Genomic DNA, 16,604 nt, shown 5'->3' on the forward strand with positions numbered 1-16,604 from the left:
AACGTGATATTTTCACGTTATAACGTGAAAAAAATCATATAATGAAATAACGTGATAATTTCACGTTATAACGTGAAAATATATTGTTATAACAATAAACTTTTTACGTAATTACGTGATACTGAGCCTCTCGGTTTTTATTTTCTTGGTCTGGCAGCTCTACGCTTCCGTACGATTCTGTCACTGTTATAGCCATTTTAAATAATTGCTGCAATATTCATTCAGTATTATGAATTTTAGTTTAGAAATATGTAACTTCAGTAGCTTTATGGGAGTGCTGTCTAGGAATTGTAGGTAAAGCCTGAGGTGAAGTCAGGTGACTGAAGGTGTGTGTGGGTGAGTCTAGCAGTGTCGGACGGAGCTGGCGGTGGTTACCATGGTTACATGACAATTTTGACCACTATTTACGCTGCTTAGAGCCACTTGTCAGTAGTTTCAGATAATTGTTCGTTACATTTGAAGTTTAACTTGAATTATGGAGCCATTTCGGTTGATGTTTGTTTGCTCCTTTTTTGTTAAATCTTTTTTTCTCAATCGAAATAAGTGGCGTTTGGAGTGCGTTTGAATCACCACGGGCTGCTCCCGTCCAATCATCATGCCGTGACAGTCACCGTTATAAGGGGTTTCCTTTAAAAAAAAAAAAAAAAAAAAAAGTAGCCTACTATAGGGCTTGGCAACCGACGTCACTGCGCAATGCATTCTGGGACGTAAACAATGGCGCGCCGCCATTTTGTGTGGCCATATTGAGCGAGAGAAAAACAGCGCAAACAGGACACAATAACTTCTTGAAAACTTGTCGAAAGTGATTTTAAAAAGTCGATTAAACGACTTTTGACGTTTCCCGATTTTTCTGTGTACTTAGTCTGTGGCGTCAGTGCATATACCAGGGGTCGGCAACCCGCGGCTCCGGAGCCGCATGCGGCTCTGTCATCCCTCTGATGCGGCTCTCTGTGGCTTTTGAAAATAATTGAAGAGTATTTAATTAAAATGTATTTTATTTTAGTTCGTTCGTTTTAAAAATGTAATACTAAATTTGAAGATTATGGTGATCTTGTAACATCTAAATAAAACATGTTAAATTTTTTTGTCGCTCTTAAAAGCAAACATCGCACACGCCTGACAGATGACAGCTTACGATCCTGTGTAAAGATGAAGGTGACGGCATACAGCCCTGGGGTCCGTTTCCCAAAGCAGGTTTAGTGAAAACTCTGATTCTGTTAACCCTGAAATGAGGGAAACTCTGAGTTTTCGTTTCACAAAGGGAGGTAGGCTAACTCAAGCTCTCGGTCAGTTACCGCAGTAACAGACTCCATGAAACGAACCTGGTCGGGACCAGGTTTTTCTCATGAAACCTCGACTTTCTCTCTGTGTCCGCCCTCTTTCAGCCACACACGGGATTTAACTTCCTCATTCATTCAGTCAGCAGGTGAGTTTTGGCGTGGCATAATAGTTCTGCCGTCTGTTATTAAAAAAAAAAAAAAAAAAAAAAAAACAGTCAGTAGGCTTTTATAAGTCCATTAGTAGCCTAGTTAGGTGGCGACTTTTTTCACGAACATGGCATGTCCTTGATAACGATCCCGTGGATGAAGGTGCAGAGAATTAAATATTCGTCGGGAGATGGTTGTAAGACCGCGCATAGATGTTTGAACAATGTTAGGTCTATTATATTTCATCTTAAGCTGCTGCCAAGTGCGCTTCTCCCCCGTGCGGGAGAATTGCACCTAAATGAAATAAATTAATAGGCTACTATTCAAGCAGTTTTCCCCTGTAATATTACTGTAATTGCAACGGACATTTAAACCCGTTTCCCACAGTAAAGAAAACACTCGGAGCCATTAAACCTTTTTGAGACACTGAATCCTTTATGAAATCAATGAACGATTGCAGAGAAAACGAAATTACATTTCTGCATGCACTACTTGTATTTATGAAAAAGACGCCGAACTTAAATTAGGCCTATCCACCGGCAGCAAACCAAAAATGCCGTCCTCTCTCTGTGTGCCGTCATCCTTTTACTGGCGCGTGCAGTCAGCTGTCAACCTGAATAATAAAAGGACTATTTCACTGAACAATGAGGAAATATGAATATATGCAAAATAATAGGCAATTAAAATATTTATCATACTTGGTTCATGTGATTTCTGCTCCTGAACCTCAGCGCACAGCGTCTGCACATCTGGGGTCTGTTTCACAAAGCAGGTTCCGAGTCTTACCCCGAACTCTGAGTGGATCTGCTCTGAGATAGGAGACTCTTGAGTTTTCGGTTCCGGAACAGCTGATTTGAGTTGGTTTTATCAACAGTACAACACCGCTGCAGCGGCAAAGGAGAGGGAGACGGCGTGGGAGAACACTGCTGTTCGGGTCAATGCGTAAGTTTAAATGTAGTCCGTTGCAATCACAGTAATATTACAGGGGAAAACTGCTTGAATAGTAGCCTATTAATTTATTTCATTTAGGTGCAATTCTCCCGCACGGGGGAGAAGCGCACTTGGCAGCAGCTTAAGATGAAATATAATAGACCTAACATTGTTCAAACATCTATGCGCGGTCTTACAACCATCTCCCGACAAATATTTAATTCTCTGCACCTTCATCCACGGGATCGTTATCAAGGACATGCCATGTTCGTGAAAAAAGTCGCCACCTAACTAGGCTACTAATGGACTTATAAAAGCCTACTGACTGTTTTTTTTTTTTTTTTTTTTTTTAATAACAGACGGCAGAACTATTATGCCACGCCAAAACTCACCTGCTGACTGAATGAATGAGGAAGTTAAATCCCGTGTGTGGCTGAAAGAGGGCGGACACAGAGAGAAAGTCGAGGTTTCATGAGAAAAACCTGGTCCCGACCAGGTTCGTTTCATGGAGTCTGTTACTGCGGTAACTGACCGAGAGCTTGAGTTAGCCTACCTCCCTTTGTGAAACGAAAACTCAGAGTTTCCCTCATTTCAGGGTTAACAGAATCAGAGTTTTCACTAAACCTGCTTTGGGAAACGGACCCCAGGGCTGTATGCCGTCACCTTCATCTTTACACAGGATCGTAAGCTGTCATCTGTGAGGCGTGTGCGATGTTTGCTTTTAAGAGCGACAAAAAATTTAACGTTTTATTTAGATGTTACAAGATCACCATAATCTTCAAATTTAGAATTACATTTTTAAAACGAACGAACTAAAATAAAATACATTTTAATTAAATACTCTTCAATTATTTTCAAAAGCCACAGAGAGCCGCATCAGAGGGATGACAGAGCCGCATGCGGCTCCGGAGCCGCGGGTTGCCGACCCCTGGCCTAGCCTACTTTTCAATAAAAAGATTACGCTATAAATTGACATGCCCTGATGTCATTCTTATATGGCCTGAATATAATTTTAAGCTCAATAAAATACATTACATCCGCCCACACAACAGGTTCTTCCCATGACGGTAACTTCTCGGCGCGCAGCAACGAACAACAAGTGGCCTCACAATATGGCGATTTCTCCCATCAGCCCCTGCGGCGCTCCGGCCGTGACGTCACGCCCCCATCCCCTATAACAAAGTCTGTGATACAACGGAATATTTCGTGAAGTCTGTGCACCACTAATAGTATACCTGCATTGTGCATATGTGCCACCAAACACCGGACAAAAATTACTTTGTGATTTCACCTGGGTGAGATAGCGCCGCTTTTATAGCCGGGGTTAAACTTAACTCATAACCTGGTCGGGACCAGTTTATGAGTTAAGCATAAGTTACCATGGTGATCGTGCCGGGTTAAAAGAGAGCCACCTTCGTGATACAGGAAAGCCTGGCTTTAGACTCAACATACCTCGCTAACCCACTGAACCTGCTTCGTAGTATACCCCTCGGATGTGGGCTGTAGTGGTTTGGTGCTTCGGCAAAGCCTCGGCAGGCTGTGCAGGTCGCAGTCAGCCTCTCTCAGCCAGACGCTGCCGCGACCCGCCAAGAAAAGGAGACTCGGAAAGCACAACAACCTGCTAGCTTGACTACATCCACACAACCCGCTCTTTCTTTTTGTACCATTCCGTTTGAAAAGACCTCACTTCCTTTGGATTTGAGGCCTGGTGTTGATTTCCCAGTTAATAATACGTTTTTGTTCCTCAAATATCAAGTTAGAAAGTCTTTTCATGGGAAATCTCCACCTTCGCTGCTAGCCAAAAGCACTGCGCGCCGGTGACAACAGCATCGCAAGACCTTGTGGGGGATTCAGGGCCTGTCGGGAATCCCGAAAGGCCCCGAACCCCCCAATTCCGCTGCTATTGGAGAAGAGCCATACTTGTGGTGACATTTAATACAGGATGCTCCGATGTCCCATTCTTATAAATGCAGCATGAAGTACGAAACAGAAATCATCAACTGCTGGAAACTCAGAGGTAAAGAGACTCCTGTAAACTGGCAGGTTTTTGCAAGTACGCCTAATTCTATATTTCAACCCATGTATGAATCTTTAGGTGTTATATTATAAAGGCTTTTATATTAAATATTTACATATATATTTTTATATTTTTTTTCAAAGATCCCCAACGCCCCCCAACGCCCCCCTGTCAAAATAATTGTTTCCAACGCCCCCCGACCTTCTTTGAACGCCCCCTGGGGGGCGGTACCGCCCCCGTTGAGAAACCCTAGACTAGATAGACCCTATACTGAAATTATAAAAATTAGGTTAATAACCAACCTGAACATATTTAGTTTATTTGATAAAAACGCGGTCTAGACATATTCTATAGAAAAGTGACGTTAAATTATTTCTGTTGTGACTTAAGTTATTTTTTAATTTGAAATTTAATTAAATTAAATTAATTTAGCATGACTTTCAGGCGAGGCAGGAGGCTCCGTTGAGGAGGTGCTGCGCCCCGCCTCTAGAATGATAGGGAAAACACTGGTATGCTTGGAAAATGAATGTATTATTATGGGTGACTTCCACACAAATCTGTTATCGTCTTGTGGCAGCATGAAAAACTCTCTCAAAAACTTTTGTAAAGTATCAGGTTTATATCAGATGATTAATGAACCCACTAGAATATCTGTTAATAGTCAGTCTCTCCTGGATTTAATACTGGTGTGATGTGAATGTGAAAATATATCTCAATCAGGGGTACTGGATATTGCACTAAGTGATCACAATGTCATCTTTTGCACAAGAAAGATTCCTAAGGCATATCCAAAGACTGCTAATCATCGATCCATTAAGTACAGATGCGCAAAACATTACACAGTTGAAGCTTTTAAACAGGCTTATTGAGAGGGATTGGAGTGATGTTTTACATTGCAATGATGTTGACAGGGCTTGGAGTTTGTTTAAGCAGCACTTAATGCTGTAGCCCCTATGAACTAGTAGTGGGTGCGATTCATCAAAATTGCGATGCATCGCGATGTTTTCGTGCATCGATTTGCATCGTTTTTTTCACGTCGATTCTTTTCCACCAAGCCTGGAAAAAAAAAACGGATACCCGGAACAAAAAGTAGGTAACGCGCGCGCCACCCGGACAGTTTAGTAGGTGGGACCATAGCAAACGGAATGCCGTTGTAAAATCACTGTAACTCACAGTTTCAAGGGACTTGCTTTTATAAAACGGTTACCCTACATATAGCCCATAAAATAAACACAAAAGAAAAAAATCAATAATTTATTGGTAAAAATGCAACAATAAAATTGAGAACTATTCATTCTTCCACCAAGCAAGATAGAGTGGACAGAATGCACAGAGCGCAGACGGTAAGATTGCTTTTTCATCTAGCGCGATCATCATGTCACATCAGGCTATTTGGGCTCGTTAATGTTGAACTGGATATTTCCATTAATAGTGCAATTGTTAAAATAGTGTTCAATTATGTTTGGACTCCTCTTTGCAGGGACGGTGGCGTGCGTTTCGCGACTGGTGTGTTTTTGCGCAGACGTAGGCTATGCCTAACGTCGGATGTAACAATAACAATAATAATAAAAGTATACTGTTAATTTACCATAAATCGGCGCTGTCACACTGTGTCCGCTTTGGGTGGAGATAAAAGGCAGGTGAATCAGGAGGCAGCAGGGAGAGGTAGGCTATTTCTCCAGGGAGGCCACCGGACACAGTGGCTGCTCATATATGAATCCCCGCAGGCTGTCTATGTTTTTTTTCGGCAGCATCTTTGTGATTTTTTTGTGCATTCCTTCAAAGACAGGGTGGCATATTTTAGGCCATTTTCGTCTGCGAATGCTGAAGGAGTCGGGCTTTAATTTGCAGTTGCCCTCGTTTGCCCTGCGTCCCATATGAAGCTGCACGTCAAACCACACTTTACAGACAAGCCCCCTCCTGATCCGCCGGCCTTTTATCTCCACCCACCAAACGCACGCCACCGTCAAGTACTTTCGCAACACAATAAATTATAAACTATAATAAATAAATAAATACATACATACATACAGTACAGGCCAAAAGTTTGGACACACCTTCTCATTCAATGCGTTTTCTTTATTTTCATGACTATTTACATTGTAGATTCTCACTGAAGGAATCAAAACTATGAATGAACACGTGGAGTTATGTACTTAACAAAAAAAGGTGAAATAACTGAAAACATGTTTTATATTCTAGTTTCTTCAAAATAGCCACCCTTTGCTCTGATTACTGCTTTGCACTCTCGATGAGCTTCAAGAGGTAGTCACCTGAAATGGTTTTCACTTCACAGGTGTGCCTTATCAGAGTTAATTAGTGGAATTTCTTGCTTTATCAATGGGGTTGGGACCATCAGTTGTGTTGTGCAGAAGTCAGGTTACTACACAGCCGACAGCCCTATTGGACAACTGTTAAAATTCATATTATGGCAAGAACCAATCAGCTAACTAAAGAAAAACGAGTGGCCATCATTACTTTAAGAAATGAAGGTCAGTCAGTCTGGAAAATTGCAAAAACTTTAAATATGTCCCCAAGTGGAGTCGTAAAAACCATCAAGCGCTACAACGAAACTGGCACACATGAGGACCGACCCAGGAAAGGAAGACCAAGAGTCACCTCTGCTTCTGAGGACAAGTTCATCCGAGTCACCAGCCTCAGAAATGGCAAGTTAACAGCAGCTCAGATCAGAGACCAGATAAATGCCACACAGAGTTCTAGCAGCAGACCCATCTCTAGAACAACTGTTAAGAGGAGACTGCGCCAATCAGGCCTTCATGGTCAAATAGCTGCTAGGAAACCACTGCTAAGGAGAGGCAACAAGCAGAAGAGATTTGTTTGGGCCAAGAAACACAAGGAATGGACATTAGACCAGTGGAAATCTGTGCTTTGGTCTGATGAGTCTAAATTTGAGATCTTTGGTTCCAACCGCCGTGTCTTTGTGAGATGCAGAAAAGGTGAACGGATGGATTCCACATGCCTGGTTCCCACTGTGAAGCATGGAGGAGGAGGTGTGATGGTGTGGGGGTGTTTTGCTGGTGACACTGTTGGGGATTCATTCAAAATTGAAGGCACACTGAACCAGCATGGCTACCACAGCATCCTGCAGCGACATGCCATCCCATCCGGTTTGTGTTTAGTTGGACGATCATTTATTTTTCAATAGGACAATGACCCCAAACACACCTCCAGGCTGTGTAAGGGCTATTTGACCAAGAAGGAGAGTGATGGAGTGCTGCGGCAGATGACCTGGCCTCCACAGTCACCGGACCTGAACCCAATCGAGATGGTTTGGGGTGAGCTGGACCACAGAGTGAAGGCAAAGGGACCAACAACTGCTAAACACCTCTGGGAACTCCTTCAAGACTGTTGGAAAACCATTTCAGGTGACTACCTCTTGAAGCTCATCGAGAGAATGCCAAGAGTGTGCAAAGCAGTAATCAGAGCAAAGGGTGGCTATTTTGAAGAAACTAAAACATAAAACATGTTTTCAGTTATTTCACCTTTTTTTGTTAAGTACATAACTCCACATGTGTTCATTCATAGTTTTGATTCCTTCAGTGAGAATCTACAATGTAAATAGTCATGAAAATAAAGAAAACGCATTGAATGAGAAGGTGTGTCCAAACTTTTGGCCTGTACTGTACATACATACATAAATAAAAGTCAATGGTGTACTGTAGTGCCTGTGTACCAAATTTTTAATTACTTTGTTATGATGGAACTGGCTTATGCAATTCTTTCACTGGCCTCTAGATTGGGCTGTGCTCCATGGCAATGTTGGGTTAAATGTTGGAGCTACTCCCAGATTACATAGTCAAAATATTTTGTGTCTTTGAAAAATAATTCCTAGTCAAATGTTCAAAAAATCTTTATTTTGAGAGTGACATGAGTTAATTTATGAGCTATTTATTTACAAAGCCAGCCATAGATTAACACAAAATCAGTCTTGCATGGAAAACAGCTGTAAAAATCGCAAAAATTGAAGAATCGTGGCACCAATAATCGCATCGAATTGACAAACGCTGTAATCGCTATAATCGAAAAATCGAAGCTCCCATAATTGAAATCGCATCGAATCGTGAGGTACCCACGATGGAGCACCCCTACTATGAACAAGACAAGAATAAAACAGAGAAGTGCAACTTGGATGACAGCTGAAATCAAAGAGCTGCTCAGACAACGTGTTAAATGTTTCAGAAAGTTTAAGAAATGCCCCAGTAATTATGATGTCTACGTTTATTTTAGAAACCAGGCGAATTACAAGATACAGAAAACCAAGTCTGAATTTTATGCTGATTCTACTGCTGCTAATACATATCAACCTAAAAAAAATGTAGAAAGTGTTAAATGATATGGGAACCAGAAAATCAAAATCTGGAAACATTGGATTAGTCATTGAGGATAAGATGTACTTCGATGAAGAGCAGGTAGCTTGCCATTTTAATAAATTCTTTATAACTGTTGCAGCCAGCCTGGTCAATAGGCTACTAAATGGCTCTGGTAAATATGGCAAAGCCTGTATAAACTCATTTTATAAAGATAAAAAGGAAATATCTGGTGACTTTGAGATCAGCCCTGTATCAGAGGAGAAGGTGAGGACAAACCTATCCTCACTGTCTGTCAGTAAAGCTACTGGACTGGATCTGATCCCACCAAGGTTTCTAAGAGACAGTGCCAGTGTAATTTCTAGTATACTTACCCATATTATATTATAAATCTTTCTTTTAGTCAAGGGCCAGGGTGGTCCCTCTTTTTAGGAAAAACAACAGATCAGATGTGGGTAACTATAGGCCAGTGTCAATTCTGACAGCCATATCAAGTGTTTGAACGCCTTCTATATCAGCAGGTGGAGGACTATTTAGTTAAACAAAACCTACTTTATGAGTTCCAGTCTGGTTTCAGAGCAGCCTCTTCTACTGAAACCTGCTTTATGCATCTATTAGATTTTGTTCGTTAGAAGTTTGATGGACTGTATGTTAGTATGGTTCTTCGGGACTTGCAAAAGGCTTTTTTTTTCTTTTTTCAATCATGTAATACTGTTATCAAAATTACAGTGCATGGGCTTTGGCAGGACCACTGTAAAATGGTTCTCCTCCTATCTCACAGGGAGAACTCAAGTCTGTGATGTTGAGGGGACTATTTCAAACTTTCAGCAAATAAAATGTGGGGTGCCCCAAGGATCCATCCTTGGGCCCCTTTTATTCTTACTATACATCAATGATATGCCAGCTGCAGTGAGATGCAAACTACTTTCATATGCTGATGACTCTGCTCTACTGGTGTCTGGGAGGAATGTCAAAGAAATTAAGAAAAACCTAGGAAAAGAGTTGGAAGCAGTTAATTAGTGGCTTGTTGACAACAAGCTGTCTATACGGTTTGCGTTTAGTTGGACCATCATTTATTTTTCAACAGGACAATGACCCCAAACACACCTCCAGGCTGTGTAAGGGCTATTTGACCAAGAAGGAGAGTGATGGAGTGCTGCGGCAGATGACCTGGCCTCCACAATCACCGGACCTGAACCCAATCGAGATGGTTTGGGGTGAGCTGGACCGCAGAGTGAAGGCAAAGGGGCCAACAACTGCTAAACACCTCTGGGAACTCCTTCAAGACTGTTGGAAAACCATTTCAGGTGACTACCTCTTGAAGCTCATCGAGAGAATGCCAAGAGTGTGCAAAGCAGTAATCAGAGCAAAGGGTGGCTATTTTGAAGAAACTAGAATATAAAACATGTTTTCAGTTATTTCACCTTTTTTTGTTAAGTACATAACTCCACATGTGTTATGTAATAGTTTTGATGCCTTCAGTGAGAATCTACAATGTAAATAGTCATGAAAATAAAGAAAACGCATTGAATGAGAAGGTGTGTCCAAACTTTTGGCCTGTACTGTACATAGACATTAACTCCATCTGTGCAATATTGATTATGTAGCACTCAATTATTCTTTTATTCTGTGTGCACTGTGTTATTTATATCACTGATTCTTGAGAATTTGGATAAATCATGTCCCACTAAGAAAAATGCTATTTCTGCTGGAAATTTACAACATTTTAATGAATAAAAAGAATCAAGGGCATAATCAGGGGGTCCTTTGCACATTTGTAAGGTTTTTTCATAGGTTTATTTTTAATTTGTATTAATTGAATGATTATATGTTGGCCCATGCCCTACAAAACCAGTTGTCCTCGGATAGGAGATAATCATTTCAACTTGATTAAAACAACAAAAAGTAATCATTTCACTGAATAATATCTTTACCACATGAAAGAGTACATCATAATATGTATTAAAAACTACAAACGATGGGTTTTGAACAATATTTACTATTATTTTGTGGTTGCTCAAAATGTGTCCCAGATATTCGTCACCACCGTCAGATATTTATTTAAAAAATAATAATAAAAAAACTATAAGGTCAATTACATTCCTGAGGACCCCTTTTCAAACCTTCAGCTCTATTGCATGCTTCAAGACCACTCAGGCTCCTGGAAGTTTTCTATTTTCTCTTAAATGTCTTCATATTTTGGGACACTGCTACTGTCACAACCATAAATTGTCAACACCGTCACTTCTGTATAAAAAATATTAAATTAGATTACGGAATAAATGTATACTTTTTAAGAAGAGGTCTGATGTAGGTAGCAACAGGGCGAAAACAAGCTGGCTAATGTGAACAACTCATGCTTATCATGTGAAAGAGTAGGTTTTTGTCACCACCGTCAGACGTCACCACAGTCAGGTTTTCTGTCTGACGGTGATGACTGAAGTCTGAAAAATGCTTATAACAGTGCTCAGGATTGTTATTTTTTGTACCAAATAGTTAAAGTTGTTAAGCAAGAAGCCATTGACTTGAGTGGTATAAATTTTGGAAATGTATGTTTTAATGAGGCAACTGTCACCACCGTCAGATTAGTTGGCCTATAATGATATACCTTCAGATTTTGTAATTTAACACACTTTTTTTCTCAAAATTAAAACCTGTTTTATCCAAATTCCCAAGAATCAGTGATATATTTTTCCTTTCTTTAATTGTTGTTGCTGCTGCAGCACTGTGAATTTCCCTGTGGTGGGACTAATACTGGCTTATCTTATCTTAGTGTTATCAGCAAACCACGGGCCCTTGGAGCAATACTATGCTAGGGGGCACTATAGTTCAATGTTGAAATTTAATGAAGTTAAATCACTTTTGCGGCTGCCCCATCTGTGTGATATTTATGAAACTTAGCACACATGTCCCTTGGGTCACAACAAAAAAATCTGAAAATACAACCCATAAGGTCCGCCATACTAGATTTTACTCTATCTTGGATTTTTCCAAAAACAGCAGAAAAATCTCCTGAGGCCACCATGACAAGTTTCCTTGCAGGATGGACTTGCTGTGTTCCATGTTGCACATGAGTCCTCTGCCCACTTTCATGGCTGTTTGCAGCTATATTTTCATTTTATTAAGAGGCTCATAGCAACAGGTGTACTGGCAGCACATCATCATAATCACCTTACTGTGGTGAAATCTGATACTGTAATGTCACCTTGCTCAACTGTAAATAGCTATCGGCAAATCAACTGACAATGTTACAGCCCAAATAATTCCAGCCAAGACAGCTCAACACCATGTAATTAATACAAGTAAAAACTAAAGTGCATGCAGTTGTAAAACAATCTTTATATCTTGACTAAATGCACAGGCAACTCTAGTCACATTACCATGGTGAAATCTGATACTGTAATGTCACCATGCTCAGCCAAAAAATTATTTAAATCAGAAAATCGACAGACAATGTTGCAGCCCAAACAAGCTGAAACAATCCCAGCCAATACCACCTAACACCGCAGAATTAATACAGGTAAAAATGTAACTGCATTTTGTTCACATTCAGTGTGTCAGTGTCAGCTGTAATGTTAAATTGAGATTAGTTATAGTAGGCTGTGTGGTGCAGCACACTTGTTGCAAGTTTGGGCTCAACAATGATCAATATTTTGCAGCTTTTAGGAAAACTAAAGAGGACAGCGTTATTATGATCATGGAATACTGGTGTAAAAAAAAGTGCTAAGTCTGACAATTTATTTTCATATCTTAGAGGAATGGCTATAATAAAACAATGGCTGGATAAAAGGGAGGAAAAATGATAGTAGTCTAAAATATGACTAATTACTTGCAAGACCTGCAGAAACATTAAGTAATTAAAGCTGCAAGCAGCGTTGGACGGGCCCTCGCCCCCCCGTGCACGTCGGGGACAGCGCGCGTGTCGAAGTGCAGACAATTCATCCGTTTGTGGCAATTTTAAGGGTATTTTTCGGTGCTTTTATTTTGAAAGAGTTTTGGGCTTTTATTTTGAAAGGCCGAGGATGTCCTAGTGTGTGACCGACACCAGTACTGGCAGCTGCTGCATGATCACACCAAAATGCAGGCAGACAGAGAAATCCTCATTCAATCCAATGGAGAAATCCAGAAAACCCACCCCTTTTTGAGGGGTCACAGCTCGGTCACCGTTTGAGTTACAGACTTGATTCAAAGTTTAAACGAGTCACGAGACTCGGATCTATAAATCTCCCATTTACATGATTTTGCTATCTTTTACCGTTTTGGAGTTATGGCAGTTTTATTTTGAGAGTGTTTTCTGCTCCCTCTGAGCTCTTACAATGGGTGTGTATTGCGCATTCCTGAGGCAGCTAGAGTGAGTCACATGTCCAGGCAGAGTGCAGAGCAGAGCACACCAGAGTCAAAAATGTTTGAAAACTCTTCACAGCTCCCACAAACTTGGTCCAATCCACATCAAAACTACATATTTTTGTAGGATTTTTTGTCCTCTTTCCATCTGCATAGTTTTCAAAGCTGTCAGACTTTTACTTTAGACTGCAGGGGCTTAATTAGTGCCAAGTGTCAGCCTCTGCACACCAAACTCCATGGGAAAAAAGGAGGTTTTGGTTTTGGCCACTCCGACTTTGAGGGCTTCTAAAATCCAAACGATTCGAAATAATAATAAATCCTTCAGAACTTTTGTAAGCACTGTTTCCTCTGTCATCTGTTAAATTTTCAAGCCACTACCATTTACGCCCTGGGAGGAGATAGATTTTGTTCAAAGCGGAATTTTGGGCGAGAACATGATTTTGAAACGCAAATTGCGGACTTCCTGTTGGTTTTAGGTTGGGGGTGTCAGCGCGTGATTTGTAGGGCTTGATGAGACCTACATTTCGGCGTTGGTTTGGTCTTTCTAGCACATTCCTGTGGGCCGCAGCGGCTGCCTTTGTGTGCCTAGGTGGCGCTACCGAGCCCATTTTTGCACTTAGGAGGTCCGTTTGTCCATTTTATCAAATTTTTCGCCAGACCTGGCCTGCGTGCCGAATTTGGTGAGTTTTGGAGCATGTTTAGGGGGTCAAATTAAGGTTTACTTTGACGTAATAATAATAAGAAAGGAGAAGAAAAAAGAAACAGTACAATAACAATAGGGCTTCGCACTGTTCCAGTGCTCGGGCCCTAAAGAAGGAAAAAACGAAGCAGATACAATAGGGCTTCGCACTGTTCCAGGGCTCGGGCCCTAAATACATTTTGGATATGTAATGTAGAATCACTAGTATAGTCCTTTAAATTTTGATCATTCAGGTGATATTATTTTAAGACTTCTTAAGGGACCTTTCACAAATCCTGGTTTGGACCAAATCAGTGTTGTGTTAGCACATAGCTGAGCAGTATATAACCTGGTCTCTGTTGTTGATACTGGAGTAAGGCAGGGTCCCTGACATCAGCTCAAACAGCACAACTCCATAGCCATAGACATCAGACTGGAAAGTGTAAGGGTTGCTGTCCTGCATTCGGATCACTTCAGGAGCCTGGAAAAAATAAACAACAAAAGGTATTTAAATTACCTAATGTCTCACCACAACCAGCATGCTATATTGAACATAAAAGTTGACAGTAAAAGTTGACCTGTTAGTGGTAGCTCAATTACAAGCAGTGAGCAGATGAAAACAAACAGTGGTGTTTTCTTCAGCACTGATTAAAAGACTACTGGTCTGTGCTGGCTGCAAACACTCTGGAACTGACAATAAGACATTTATTGACCTAAGGTTAGTAGATGTGTTTTCTTGCTGGAAATGCAATCATGAAGGTTCTATGTGGGTTGAAAATGGATGTAATAGACTTTTGGCAGGCAGACGCTTTCCCCTGTTCCTGCTTACCAGCACAAATTAAACATTTAAAATAATGTAATAAATATGAACAGAATAGCACCAAAACACTAATTTATATCTTACTGAACTTAGTTATAACTAATTTATAACACAATGTCTTCTTCTTGACAATAAATAACTAGATAAGCATGGGCACATTCAACAGTAATATTCAAAGTGTTACAGAATGGTTAATTCTACTAAATTCCTTTATCATTCATTTGTAATGCATTTTAATTTTTGAAGTTAAAATAACGTGAATATTATTAACTATCAAGCAGGGTAAGTCCTTGAAAATGAAATGTTTTGTATTTTAAAATGATTGGAGAATGCCTGAATTATGTGAAAATGAATTGGCAAATTGAATTTTTTACTGAATTATCAATTTAATTGAGACCAAATAATATATACCGGTACATATGTGGTAAATTACTGCTATTTTAAGATTGCATTTTCACTGTCAAGTTTTAATTGCCATGTTACCATGTGGTAACATGGTAACATGGTAATTAAATGGTAATGGTAATTATCGCTGTCACAGGAGAGTGTTCCCACCTGCTTCAAGACAGTCACTATCATCCCTGTGCCTAAAAAGTCTGATCTAAATGACTACCACCCTGTGGCACTCACCCCCATCCTGATGAAGTGCTTTGAGAAACTGGTTCTCCAGCACATAAAGAACAACATCCCTGCCAGTCTGGACCCTCTGCAGTTTGCATTCAGAACCAACAGATCCACAGAGGATGCCATCTCCACTGCTCTCCACTCAGTCTTCACTCACCTTGAGAAAAGCAGCACCTACACCAGAATGCTATTTGTTGACTTCAGCTCAGCTTTCAACACAATCTCCCCCATGAAGCTGATTGGAAAACTGAACACTCTGGGCATCAGTACCACCCTCTGCAACTGGATACTGGACTTCCTCACAAACAGACCCCAGTCAGTTTGGATTGGCAGTCTCTCCTCCTCCACTCTAGTGCTTAACACCGGAGCGCCCCAGGGCTGTGTGCTCAGCCCCCTCCTGTTCACGCTGTACACCCACGACTGCAACCCCCGACATGGAGAGAACTCTATTGTGAAGTTCGCGGATGACACCACCATCATTGGCCGGATTTCCAACAATGATGAGTTTTCATATCGGGAGGAAATCAACAATCTTGCAGAATGGTGCACAGCAAACAACCTACTGCTCAACGTCAGCAAAACCAAAGAGCTGATAGTTGATTTTCGAAAAAAGGAGGCAAAGACACACACCTGTCTACATCAATGGAGCTCAGGTGGAGCAAGTGAGCAGTTTTAAGTTCCTGGGAATCAACATAACAGAGAACCTGACATGGACATCACATACACTACTCACAAAAAGTTAGGGATATTCGGCTTTCGGGTGAAATTTCAGGATGAACCTAAAATGCATTCTAACCTTTACAGGTGAACTTAATGTGACCTTCTGTAAACTTTTGAATGCACATGTCCAACTGTTCAATGTTTCAGTACTTTTTGCACAAGTTGCTGTTCTCTAAACGAGTTTAACGGCAAAATTCACATCAGGTGTTTGATGCTCCAGCTCATCGAGGTCGTATCATTAGGGAACGGCTGCTGGAGACTGGTTTACCTCAGATGGAGTGGCCTGCACTTTCTTCGGACCTGCATCCCATAGAAAACCTATGGGATCAGCTGAGTCGCCGTGTAGAGGCTGGAGCTCTGTATCCCAGAACCTCAATGTCCTGAGGGCCGCCCTTCAAGAAGAGTGGGATGCCATGCCTCAGCAGACAATAACTCGACTTGTGAACAGCATAAGACGTCGTTGTCAAGCTGTAATTGATACTCAAGGGCACATGACAAGTTATTGACACTGACATTTTTTGTTGTGGTATATCCACCACTGTTGTTGGCTTTTGTTTCAAGAAATTGTTTGAGATGAGGAAATCACCAGTGTATGCTTCTACTTAAATGCCCTACTTTCATGATATAATATCACTGTAGCGTGAACTTTTTATATTTTCCATAAATTTCACCCAAAAGCCAAATATCCCTAACTTTTTGTGAGTAGTGTATCTCT

General features: G+C 40.9%; 1 protein-coding gene across 1 annotated transcript in view; it reads right to left on the bottom strand.

The window, feature by feature from the left end:
* araf (A-Raf proto-oncogene, serine/threonine kinase) overlaps positions 1-16,604 on the bottom strand; it is a 74,790-nt gene that overhangs the window by 16,357 nt on the left and 41,829 nt on the right. The window contains exon 14 of the mRNA XM_030059447.1: positions 14,075-14,206. Coding sequence (XP_029915307.1) covers positions 14,075-14,206 — 132 coding nt within the window. The remainder of the gene's footprint in view (positions 1-14,074; positions 14,207-16,604) is intronic.

This window comes from Myripristis murdjan, chromosome 9 (assembly GCF_902150065.1).
Source record: "Myripristis murdjan chromosome 9, fMyrMur1.1, whole genome shotgun sequence".
NCBI lineage: Eukaryota > Metazoa > Chordata > Actinopteri > Holocentriformes > Holocentridae > Myripristis > Myripristis murdjan.